General features: G+C 37.9%; 1 protein-coding gene across 1 annotated transcript in view; it reads left to right on the forward strand.

Moving 5' to 3' along the window:
- Nucleotides 1–13,687, forward strand: part of LOC128614456 (E3 ubiquitin-protein ligase HECW1) — an 86,153-nt gene that overhangs the window by 7,829 nt on the left and 64,637 nt on the right. The window contains exon 4 of the mRNA XM_053635749.1: nucleotides 3,198–3,292. Within this exon, the coding sequence (XP_053491724.1) occupies nucleotides 3,198–3,292 (95 nt within the window). The remainder of the gene's footprint in view (nucleotides 1–3,197; nucleotides 3,293–13,687) is intronic.

Genomic DNA, 13,687 nt, shown 5'->3' on the forward strand with positions numbered 1-13,687 from the left:
TTTAAGCCTAGCTCACACTGCAGCGACAGATGCTAACCAATGCCAACAGTCTCATTTGTCGGGTTTTGTCAGATCAGTGTGTTAACCCTGTCGGCGTCTGTTGACATTGGTCAGCTTTTGTTTTCACCGACTGAACATGTTCAGTCGACGTTTGTCAGTCATGAAAGGTCTGAGCAGTGTGGTATGATTTTCCAATAAACTCTGACCTGGGCACAAACATCACGATGAGGCAAGCGTCCCTGAAAACTCCAGAGCCCATGTGCTAGGTGCTAGGCATGCAAAAATCGTTGTTGAGAGTAAAAAGTTGTTGAAACTGCTTGGGGGCAAACCGAGCAAAATTCCTCTGTCTGCAGTTCTCATCATAAATTTAAGTAAGCGCCCTGTCTCTCACATCACAACAACAAAGGCTTCACTCACAACCTCTTATCATTTCACTCTTTGTCAATTCAGGCGAAGAACAACATTAGTAATGGTAACATTTTGATTGTGGTAAAAGGGTCATCCCATGCCAGTCTGACCATCCGTAAAAAAGTTTGTTGGTGTCTGTTGGGGCTGTATGAACATGACAGTTGTGTTTCCCAACATCTTAAATCCAACGGCCAACTTTTAAAAGTTGGAGATTGTCAGTGTTGGTCGTCGTCTGTCAGCGCAGTATGAACTAGGCTTAAATTTTATCTTATTTTGGGCTGGCATTGTTCAGCCTACTTTACTGACACATCTGTAACACATCATGATCAGTAACTGGGAAGGTGCATCTGAAATACAGCCATGGGTATAATCAGTCCGTACAGGATGCCTCTGAGGTTTTTTTTTGTGATTGTTGCGGCAAAAAATGCTTGATTTTGCTGCGGCATTTTTCAAAATTTGCGATGCAACTTACTGTTTTTTTTTTTTCCAGAAAACTACTTGAATTGGCGAAATTGCAGTTTGATTTTGCACGGTCTTTCTCAGTGATATTTATTGGTAAATGAGACCTTTTAGCTGTACTCATGTTTAATGCATGTGAATCAAAGTGGGCTTTGGCTGAATGCGTGTTGTGCTAATGTCACCCGATGCGTCTTGGCCCAAATCTGCAGAAAATCTGCGGTAATTTTGAACGATTGAAAGATTGCTGAGTTTGCTTGATTTTGAGTTCATTTCTGCGATCATAAAAATCACAAAATCCTGGAGGGACTGTATAATGAATCTGAACAAAGTGGATTATTTAATCTATCATCCATTTTCCCCCATTATGCCTTTGGAGGAGAAAGTAAAAGTACGAGTTAGTACATGTTAGAAAAAAGGACAGATGAGAGAACTGTCGTGTTTTTTGGTTTGAACGAAAGAGTTTACTGTGTTTGATATTTGGCAGAAACATGACATAAGCCTAGGAGGACATTATGTACTTAAAACACGTGTCTCTTTAACATGTGTCTAATAGTTTCATTATTCTTATTACTGTGTGCCATCATTGAGACTTAATTAGATATTAGATTTTAACCCACTCATCTAATATCATGAGCAGCTGTCACTGCATGCAATCCTTAGACAAATGTAAAGGAATTCTGCAAAGCACAGAGGCTTACAACACATTATGAAAAAAAAAAAAAAAAAAAAAGTACTATAATACAAATAGGTTTATCACAATCTCAATAATGTTGAGATCACGGCTCAGTGAAGGCCATTGCATCAGTTGCTGAACTTATTATACTTTGATATGCTGAAAATAGTTCTTTCTACACAGGAAAGAAATGTTTGGACCAGCTATACAGTATATAGGCTACAGTCTCATCTACTATCTACACTCTTTGTGTATATGGTTGCATTTTTACTCCCCACTGTTGGGAGTAAACAGATTTTTTAAAATTATTTCAAATGTATTTCACTGTGGTTCTGACACTTGATGGTGCATGACAAATTAATGTATAAAAAAAAAAAACAAAGTAAATGTATTTAGTTATAAAGGTTTGAAAAACATGTTTAATTAACCATAATTCTACCCATCTTTCCTTTGTTAAAGCTTGCACTATTGTCAGTTAAAATCTATTTTTACCAAGCTGGCTATCACAAGGCTTCTTATGCACAATTGGATATTCATTTCCCTCCATGTTGATGTCCATATTCATCTCCATGAAGGCTACATGTAGCTGTTTCTTACACAAATAGGGGGAAGATAAGCTACCATTTTCTCATTGTTAATTCTCTCTATTTTTTTTTAATGGTGACAGGATGCACAGTTTCATGAATAATTATATGCTGGATATTTCCAAGCTAGTAATTGTTTGCGTGATGCATGTGTCAACATGTGCCAGGAAAAACAACATCACTCAATTGAAGTGCCAAGCATGCAAATCCTTTTTTTCTGCCAATAACATGAATTCTGCTTTAGAGACATGTTTTATTTATTAGTGGCTTGTTATATTGGGTACCTCCTGATGGGTTTTAAGTTGAACTAAAATCAAATGTTTGATGTCGTTTACAATAGGTTTGCTTTACATTGCGCATAATATGTGCATATTTGGTAACTTTATTACAGTAGACTGATATTGCTTAAATGATACCTTGATGAGGTTGTAGTGTGATGCATTTCTGGTGCCTTTAATGCTTTTATATTTACATAGCCAATGAAGATGTGGCTTCTCCCTCTCACACTGCCTCTTGCAAACCGTTTTGGAAAGCATTTTGGAAATGAGTCAGTGAATGGAAAATAGTTTGTCACTTTAAGTTGTTCAAGAGGGTTGTTTTAAGCAATTAGTGGCTAGAAAGCAAAATACTCTTGAGCCACAATTGCCTTGCCCTATATAGAATAATCTGCAGTTGGTCGTTAGCAGTGTCACTCACTTGTGAAAGCTTGAGATTCCTGACCGTGTTGAGTAAAGAAACTGACTAGACTGTCTAATGATAACTAGAAGTCCGGCTTCTAGCTGGGTCCCATTATACTACTTAGTAAGAAAGATGTTTAACTTCAGAATTATGTCTGATAAATACTACTCACAGACTAGCCATGTCTACATTTGTGTCCATAAATATGTCTCTAAAATGTATTCCCTTTTAGCATGTTCCATTTTCTTACCTAAGAAAATGACACAGAGGGTTGTATGGCTGTGGGACAGCATCAGTCCTGGGGAGGGGTCAAGGATGATGATGCCATAGCCACCAGGCCAATAGACATGGCAGAGTATAATATTTCCCGTTTTTTTTGTCCTTTCATTATATAGCTGAGACCAAGATTTGTTTCAAGTATTACCATGGAGTGAGCGGAGCACTGAGAGCCACCACCCCTTGTGTAACTGTGAGAAACCCTTCTGCTATTGTGAGTATACACGCACACACACACACACACACACACACACGATTGCTGTTGTCTGTGACCCTAATAAAGCATGACAAAAGATGTCACATGGGTTAATGAGGCTAGTGGCCTTGTGGCTAAAAGCAGAAATCCACAAAGCATTAACAAGATGTTTACATTCAACGCTCATGTATTTGCATAGATTTTAGACATGCTCCAATAAACAGGTGAAAGGGGTATGTTATTTCTGTCAGAAGAGGCAGTCTATGGACACTTAATGTTCAATTTTTCACATTCACATAAAAAATTTAACTTCATTATCTCAGAAAAAAAATTAACAAAACAATTTTTCAATCACTGCAAAACAATAACTGTATAAGAGGAGGTGTATAGGGATGAGAATGCCTTTTCATGGGTAGTTGTATTTGTTGTAAGATAGACATAGCTCTTTATCTGCTTGCTTTATAATTCTTAGATTTTTATTTATGCTTCTTTTTTAAACTTTATTTTTTATTCAGTTTTTCATCCATTTCAAGAGAAACATTGGTAAGGTAGAAAAAAAGACAAAAAGGGGGGTGGGGGGTTGTGCAGCAGCTGTCTAGAACTTAATGTTCCATTTTTACAGACACATCAGAAGAAGCTTAGATGATCATTTTACATACATCAACAATCACAAAGGGTTACATAGCGCATCAAGACTCTCATACTCTACTTACTTGACTGTATTGACTATGCTTGGTTGGTGTATTAGGTCCCATCTATCCATCCATCCATACATTATCCATACCGCTTATCATACGCAGGGTCACGGGGGAGCCTGGAGTCTATCCCTCATGGCACCAGGCGGGGAACACCATGGACAGGGTGCCAGCTCATCGCAGAGCACAATCACACACTACGGACAATTTTGAAATGCCAATCAGCCTATAACATGTGTCTTTGGAGTGGGGGAGGTTTCCTCAAACACCCAACATGCTAACCACTAAACCACCATGCCCTCTGTATTAGCTCCAATATTTTCTGCAAAAGATATTTTACAATTTTAGTCCATAGCATTATTGTTGGGGGTTCTTGTTGCATCCGCCTTCTCGTTAAAGCCTTTTACCATTAGTGGTTGATTATGCAGCTATCCATAAAAAGATCACTTATCCAATTATCCATGGTGAATATAGCAGAGACGGATATTCTATACATCATGTCCTGGAGTGTGGGTTTATCCAGTTTGACTGGCGTGTAATTATTGAATAAAAGTTGCAACACTCACATCCATAATTTAGAGGTGGTGAAATGCTGCTACCTTAGCCTCACAAGCCAGGCGTCTAGGTTTGGCTAGAGAGTCTAGTATTTTTCCCCTCACTAAACCGTGCCAATAACTGGCAACTTAAAAAAAAAAAAAAAAACGAAAGAGGCAGACTGACTTTGCAAATGCATGTCAACCATGTTTTAAGCTAAACTATATTATAATGCACTTTTGAAGAACTAAATCTCATGTCTGAATAAGCAGAAAATTAATTATTCAGACACTATCTCTTTATTGTAACAACAATGAACAGGATACAGTGTTGTCTTTAAAAAGTCTCTTTTTTTTATTTGTTTTTTCTTGGCTATAATCCAAGATTGTGTAACAGCTGGGAAGCAAATACTTCAAATATGCTACTGAAGTCAAGAGCAATTTAGCAAGTATTTCCTTTCAGGTGATATATATTACTGTTTCATAGCGGTGACACACACTTAGAAAAAATACACTTATAGAACAATGAGATCTAAGGGAGTTCAAGCCTTCTACAAACTGCATTACAAACTTATAATATGGTTTCACACACATGGACAAAGTATATGCCATAAACCTTTTTTAACAGTCATCTTGTTCCAAAAACCTCATTGTGCTCAAAGCTTGCTTTCCCATGTGCCTGGAAGTATGTATACAATGATTTGCTTATCAGATAGTAGCCTTCAAGATTCTCAAGCTGGTGGCCAGATAACAGTTCAAAAAGCTGTCAGATCAGGGACCAACCCAAGGGGACAAAATGTTCATATGCAACTCATCTACAGCAGTTTCTATATGATGAATATCAGTGTTATGTAACAAGCAGTGTTGGCGAAGCTACTTTGAAACTGTAGCTTTTCAAGCTATGAGCTACTCATACTTTGAAGTAGTTAGGCTACAGACAAGCAACCCTTTTAAAAAAGTAGTTAGCTACACTACAAGTTACTACGAAAAAGTAGCTAACTACATTGAAGCTACTCAAATGGGCAACATTTTTAGTATTTCATGATTGTGAATCAGCTTATGAATAACTGTGTATACAGTGGTGCTTGAAAGTTTGTGAACCCCTTAGAATTTTCTATATATCTGCATAAATTTGACCTAAAACATCATCAGATTTTCACACAAGTCCTAAAAATAGATAAAGAGAACCCAATTAATTAAATGAGACAAAAATATTATACTTGGTTATTTATTTATTGAGGAAAATGATTCAATATTACATATCTGTGAGTGGCAAAAGTATGTGAACATTTTCTTTCAGTGTCTGATGTGACCCGCTTGTGCAGCAATAACTACAACTAAACGTTTCTGGTAAGTGTTGATCAGTCCTGCACATCGGCTTGGATGAATTTTAGCCCGTTCCTCAGTACAGAACAGATTCAACTTTGGGATGTTGGTGGGTTTCCTCAATGAACTGATTGCTTCAGGTGCTTCCAAAAACATTTCTATTGGATTAAGGTCAGGACTTTGACTTGGCCATTCCAAAACATTACATTTATTCTTCTTTAACCATTCTTTGGGAAAATGACTTGTGTGCTTAGGGTCGTTGTCTTGCTGCATGACCCACTTTCTCTTGAGATTCAGTTCATGGACAGATGTCCTGACATTTTCCTTTAGAGTTCACTGGTATAATTGAGAATTCATTGTTCCTTCAATGATGCCAAGTCGTTCTGGCCCAGATGCAGCAAAACAGGCCCAAACCATGATACTACCACCACCATGTTTCACAGATGGGATAAGGTTATTATGCTGGAATGCAGTGTTTACTTTTCTCCAAATATAACCCTTCACATTTAAACCAAAAATTCTATTTTGGTCTCATCTATCCACAATTTTTTTTTTCCAACAGCCTTCTGGCTTGTCCATGTGATCTTTAGAAAACTGCAGATGGGCAGCAATGTTCTTTTTGGAGAGCAGTGGCTTTCTCCTTGCAATACTGCCATGCACACCATTGTTGTTCAGTGTTCAGGGGAGAGTAAAAATAGTCTTGAATTTCTTCCATTTGTACACAATCTGTCTGAATGTGGATTGGTGGAGTCTAAATTTTTTAGAGATGGTTTTGTAAACTTTTCCAGCCTGATGAGCATCGGCAACTCTTTTTATGAGGTCCTTAGAAATCTCCTTTGTTCATGCCATGATACACTTCCACAAACATGTGTTGTGAAGATCAGACTTTGATAGATCCCTGTTCTTTAATTAGAACAGGGTGCTCACACACAACTGATTGTCATCCCATTGATTGAAAATACCTGACTCTAATTTCACCTTCAAATTAATCTGCTAATCCTAGAGGTTCACATACTTTTGCCACTCAAAGATATGTAATATTGGACCATTTTCCTCAAGAAATAAATGACCAAGTAGAATATTCTTGTCTCAATTGTTTAATTGGGTTCTTTTTATCATCTTTTAGGACTTGTGTGAAAATCTGATGATGTTTTAAATCATATTTATGCAGATATTGAAAATTCTAAATGGTTCACAGACTTTTAAGCACCACTGTGATTGTGCATAAAGAAATTAAACACAATTTAAAGATAATTCAGAAGTTTTTATTTTTTATTTATAGACCATCCATTAATTAGACCACAATTAAAACTGAAACTGTATATTAATAATATTACTACTACTTTTACTACTACTACTATTACTACTAATAATAATACAATATTAAAAATGTTAATAATACTAATATTAATAACAATAATAACAATGTAATGTAATTAAAATCAGAAATATAGCCTACTCATTTTAAATAATGTGTACATTAGGCTGCTTATCAATTTAAAATGACAATCGCACTCACCTCAATATGCGTCCTTAAATTTGTGCTTGAACTCTTGGACATCGACAGTATTTGAATCTTTGGTTTACAAAGATTACATATAAAGGTGTAAGATTTATTGTTCAATCACTTAAGGCACATGAACTTCAACAAATAAAGCAAAGCCATGGATAATTGGTTTTCTCATTTTCTAAATCAGTCGCCAACTCCTGCACCATCATGGATAATAAGGATGAGTGTGTCGACCTCGAATAATCAATACTTCTGCTAGGTCCATAATAATACATGCAGTGATTTTTCAGTCTCTTCCTGTCCATGTAAGCTACAGTGAGGCTCTTAATTCCTGTGAAGCAAGCAGGCACCGCAGATATGCAATAAAAAGGACTGTTATAATTGGACAAAAAAAAGTAGCGATTGGTCATGCTACATTAATACTTGTGTGAAAAAGTAATTCGTTGGTAGCGTCACTACTTTTAGTTACAGTAGGGAAAATAAGTATTGGACGCGTCACCATTTTTTTCAGTAAGTATATTTCCAATGAGGCTATTCACATGAATGCTTCACCAGACATCAGTATTAACTCAAGAAATCTTGAAATATAAAGAATTCACAACATTAAAGTCCATAAATGAAGTTATGTGTAATAAAGTGGAATGACACAGAAAAAGAGTATTGAACAGTAGCTGAAATTTATTTAATACTTAATGGAAAAGTCTTTGTTTGTAATGACAGCTTCAAGACACTTCCTGTATGAAGAAATTAATCGGCCGCAGTATTCAGGTGAAATTTTGGCCCATTCTTCTAAACATATTGTCTTTAAATCTTGTTCAATTGGATTCAAGTCAGGTGATTGACTGGGCCATTCTAACACCTTGATTTTCTTTCTCTGAAACCAATTGAGAGTTTCTTTTGCTGTATGCTTTGGATCGTTCTGCTGAAAGTCAACCCACGTCTCATCTTCATCATCCTGGTGGATGGCAGCAGATTCTTTACTAGAATCTCCCAGTAATGGGCTCCATTCATCGTTCCTTCAATTCATCTGCTAAAAGGGCAGAGTACCATGTGATGAAAAACAGCCCCACACCATGATACTTCCACCTCCAAACTTCACTGTTGGTATAGTGTTTTGAGGGAGATATGATTTCTTCTCCAAACATGGTGTGTAGTATGACAGCCAGAAAGTTACATTTTGCTCTCGTCAGACCAGACTACACTCTCCCAGTATTTCATAGGCTTGTCCAAATGAGTTGTAGCAAACTTTAAACAAGCTTTGACATGCCTTTTCTTTAGTAATGGAGTCTTGCAGGGTGAGCGTACATAGAGTCCATGGCGGTGGAGTGCATTGCCTATTGTTTTCTCTGTGACGATGGCACCTGCTACCTCCAAGTGTTTCTGGAGCTTTTTCTGAATGGTCCTTGGCTCTTGGGTTACTCATCTGACTATTCCTCTGACTCCATGGTCAGAAATCTTGGGAGGAGCTTCTGTGCATGGCCGGTTGATGACGGAGTGATGTTGCTTCCAATTGCGGAAATGGCCCCAATGGTGCTTACTGGAAGATTCAGAAGTTCCATATTCCATCAATATGTTTTGCAACAATAAGGTTCCAATGGTCTTGGGAGAGCTCTTTGCTTTTACCCATCATGAGATGTTTCTTGTGTGACACCTTGGTAACGAAAAGCCTTTTTATAGACCATCATTTTACTAACCCAGCTAATATTAATTTGCACAGATAGGGGATATAATTACTTACAGATTGCAGCTGGTTCCTTGCCTTACCTTGCCTTGGAGAACTGCTTTTTCTTAGCATGTTCAATACTTTTTTCCTGTGTCATTCCACTTTATTGCACATAACTTTATTTATGGACTTTAATGTTGTGAATTCTTTATATTTCAAGATTTCTTGAGTTAATACTGATGTCTGGTGAAAATTTCATGTGAATAACCTAATTGGAAATATATTTACTGAAAAAAATGGTGATGCATCCAATACTTACAGTATTTCCCCCACTGTAACTACTCCCCAACACTAGTAACAAGCATATGTTTACTTGCTCCATATGCCATGTTCTGCACCATCAGGATGTAAATTCTATAGGCTACAGAGGCTACAGAGACTTTCCCCATTTTGAAAATACCTGATAGATATTAGATTTTAGCCTCCAATCTAATATCATAACCAGCCTTCCCTGTGTCAGATGCTCTATCTGCAGAACATCAGAGGATAAGACTACCTTTGGTAAAAACCCAATTCATCATGGCTGTTTTTGTTGCACACTGTGTCAGCTTATATTGTCACTTCATAATTGATGGATTGAATTCTGAGAAAAATGTTGCACACTGTTCCTAGTCTGCTGCCTTTAGGGCAGCTGTCCATTGTTCCGTCTATAAGATTAATGTGTCACCTTTTATTTGTCTCGCTGACCCTCTGTTTTTCTCTCTCCCAGCTTACAATGCTTCTTTGTCACTAAATTAGATTAGAAAGTGGAGTGGTTTTAAAAGTCATGGCAATCAATCAGTGCATGTCCAGATTTGTCCTTAGTTAGTACCTGACATGTCAATGCAGTCTCCATCATTTACCATTCTAACCTCATGCACACACTTCTTTTGCTCCCTGAAGCATAAATAGTCAAGGCATTGTCCTTTCAATATCATTATCCCTGGTTAGCATCCAGCTGAAGAGTTTCCGGAGATAGAGTTACTGTAGCCCACTGCTATTGTGCTGCCGCCACCCCAGGAAATGCTGAGCACCCCTGAACTTGATCCCTGTGCCCTTTCTGAGGGCGGTATTTAAAAATAACTGCTGGCGGAAACAGGCACAGAAAGGCCAGGTGTGAAGGAGAAAGTGAGAGCCTGGATGACAGGCAAATGGACTGCACACTTCTCCATCTATACACATGCACCCCATTTACGCACTTTCTCCAGTGCTGAGTCTGGGGCAGGCTGAATTTGGACTGATGTCACCCAGTCAGACTGAAGGCACGAGGAGGAGGAGGAAGAGGAGCGAGTGCTCCATCACCTGGATGCCTGACTGGGTGAAGGTACATTATCCCGTTACTGTAATAACACTGGCTTAGAGTGGTGGAGGTATGAGGATGTGGATGTACAGTACAGTAGACGGGCAAGGTTCAGGTAAGTCGGCAGCTTTCATGCAGAATTTTATGCACGATCTTACCAAACTTTGAGGAGACTTGTGAATCGATGAAGAACCACTCACAGCTCTACTTGGGTGTGTGTTCATTTGCCAGGCTGCTACTTCTGAGCTGATCAATGCACCCGGTGTGTTATTGTTATTGTTATTATCTATTAATATTATTATTGCAAGTTAGCCTTCTGTGACTCACAAGATCGAGACTTTGATTGATGGTCATGTGACTCTTACATTTACTCTAACTGTTGTGTTTAATTAGCACTTGTTTCTGGTCAATTTGTGGAAACTTCTGAAATTTCTGCCAAATTTGCAAGTCACATTGCCTAAAAGCATCTCTAATCCAAAACTAACCAAAATTAAATGTAAATGTAAAATTTATTATATGTTACTCAGAGGCAAAGGAGAAGAAAAATTTTAAACATACAACTTTCACCTAGTCACACTGCATTGCATTCTTGGTTCATTTTGCAATTTGTCATGTCATTCTTAAAAGTTGATCAGATTTAGACTCTGCATATGGAAATGCAAGATGGCAGCTCTGCATTTCCTGTGTCCGTTCAGCATGGATATTGAGCAAGTCTGAAAATAATTAACGTGATACTTGTACATGGTGCAGTATTGTAAGGAGTAAGGACGGTATGGTGCAATGTGATGCGATGTACACAACAGACTGAATAAACCAGAGCTGTGTCTCAAAATCACATACTTCTGTAGTATTCTAGACATTTTAACATTTCTCTCTAACCGATTTTCTTATTAATGTTAGTGTTTGATTTTTTTTTTTTTCTCGTAGCCTTCAAACCTACTGAAATGTCCACTATGTGTACCAATATACTGGATATTATGTATTAGTAAATACTTTTGAATATAGTGTCAAAGTTTTCTATTTGTGATATAGCTCATGAAAACAATTGTGACGACAGTTGAACATTTTAAGGAGAAATTAAAGAGTTTGTGTGTTTAACATCTGCATGATTTCCCCAAAATAAATATGCTTCCCAAAAATAGATGGCATGAAATCACGAAACATTTTGCAGGTTGACATGGAAACCTAACAGACAGATGTTTTGGAGGGACACAGGAGAGTAAGTGCATATGTAATCATGTGTAAAGTATACACCAGGTGTTTTTACTGTCTTTCCATCACATTATTTTGATGGATGGATGGATGGAAAGCACTTATAATCTCAGCCTAAAAATAAGATTTTGAGTGTGGTGCATTCACTCCTCACGAGTGTGTTGCATTCACTCCTCACATGAGTATGTTGCATTCACTCCTCACATGAGTGTGTTGCATTCATTCCTCACATCTACACAGTGCATTTTTCCCTGAATACTGTCAGAAAAAAAAGCATTTTTCAGCATCTTCACTCTGCCCTTTTAGCAGATGAAAAGAATGTGTTTCTGAGAATGAGGTGTGTTTTTGGCTGTCTGTCTCTGGCACACACAGCTCATGCCTAATCTCAGCGTAAGCACATTTAGGCAGTATTGTTCTTTTTGTCCTTTAGGATCAAATGACAGAGGGTTTGATGATGCTGCTGACAGGACAGAGCAGAGTAGCCTTTCTTTGAAGGTGATTCATTGATTCAGTGCTGCTCCAAGTTGTTTTTTGAGGATGATGAAGATGATGATGACGACGACATTTGCAGTTTCAGAGTTTCAGAGCAGTTAGAATCCTAAACGAACACAAAAGTGTACTATTGTTCCTGGTTTGAATAAACTAGACAAAATCAGTTGCACTAAGGATGTGTATATTAATAAGAGTGGAACTGACTGTACTCCCAGTGTGTGGCTTTGTTGTCATGTAATCTTTTATAGCAATGGAATATGTATGAAGTGAGCAGATGAAGGATGGCTGTGTTTGTATTCCTGCATAAGTGAGGCTGTCAGGAGCATGCTGTATGTACCAGCAAAGTGGCTCTCTCCAAGCATCTCCTCAGAAATCAGTTAGGGTAAAGTGGAAGATCGTGGCTAAGCGTGAGCAAGCATCATTGTACCTCAGGTCATGCTGTAAATCCGTGCATAAATTGATGTATATTTATGTATGATGCTCTCTGCTGCTAAAATGTGCTGACTCACTGCTGCATTATGATTTAATCAATCATACAGCATAGCCTGCCTTTTTTTCTTCCTTTCTCACACCATCACTTCCCCCCTTGCATCTCAGTGCAAGTCTATTGGAAATCTACACACATACACAAGCACTCAGAGCAACAGAAGCCCATTGTTTCTCTTCATGTGTATGGCTCATAAAACAATTACACACAGCACAGCAGAGCTCAGATTTAAGCTGCATATTCTTTGACTGGGCTAAACTCTTGCCACTGGATCCCCTAAACATGTCTTACACTTGACTGTGGGCATAAATAGTAGGAAAATTTGTCTTCTCAATACCTTTCCTTCACAGGGAGTGAGAGCAAAACAGCTCTTCACTGTTCAAGGAAGCACTATAACAACATGCCTGTTATTATTAATTGGTGAGAATTTGGTTTGAAATGTATTAAGATGACAAAAGGGCTTTCCTACTTGCTGCTGTCCTTTTGCAGCTCCTAGCATCATAAAAAGAAAATTACACCTTGAAACTCATTACCTGCATTCATATCAGCATATTTGTAACATGTTTAGTGATTCTGGTACTAATTTGTTAGTTGGTGGTGTATTTTCATTATACTTGTGAGGCTGACATCACAGACAAAGACAGATGAAAATGGTCAGGTCTTCCCAAAGACTCGGCTTGGCTTGTTGGCAATCTACAAGATATTAAGTAAGGTGGTGGTGGTGGTGGTATTAGCATGAAAGTTGAAGCTTTGGAAGCTGATCTGTTTGAGCAGTGTACATATGAAAAGGTGAGAGCTGGACAGGCTAAAAGACTAAAGGGCCGCTGCATCAGTCTCTTTAGGTAAAGATGTAGCAAGGGCCAAATCCCACTGTTGACACTATCAGCAGTGGTAAATGGTTAACCAAATTGAAAATAGACCAACAGCTCAACTCAGGATTAATTATAAAGATTAATATGCCAGTCATTCAGGTTGGACCTTTTCCGGTTTATACCATATCCATTATGTGCTCGTTATCTGACAGACTAAAGATAGAATTCTGATTCACACTATCATTCAACTCATCACTTTTGCCTCATCTATCCCCAACCTGCCATGTCAGCTTAATTCAGTTTCAATGGCAGAAAGCCCATGGACACATTTTATCGCTAATGAA

Source organism: Ictalurus furcatus, chromosome 1 (genome assembly GCF_023375685.1).
Source record: "Ictalurus furcatus strain D&B chromosome 1, Billie_1.0, whole genome shotgun sequence".
In the NCBI taxonomy this organism is placed as follows: Eukaryota; Metazoa; Chordata; class Actinopteri; order Siluriformes; family Ictaluridae; genus Ictalurus; species Ictalurus furcatus.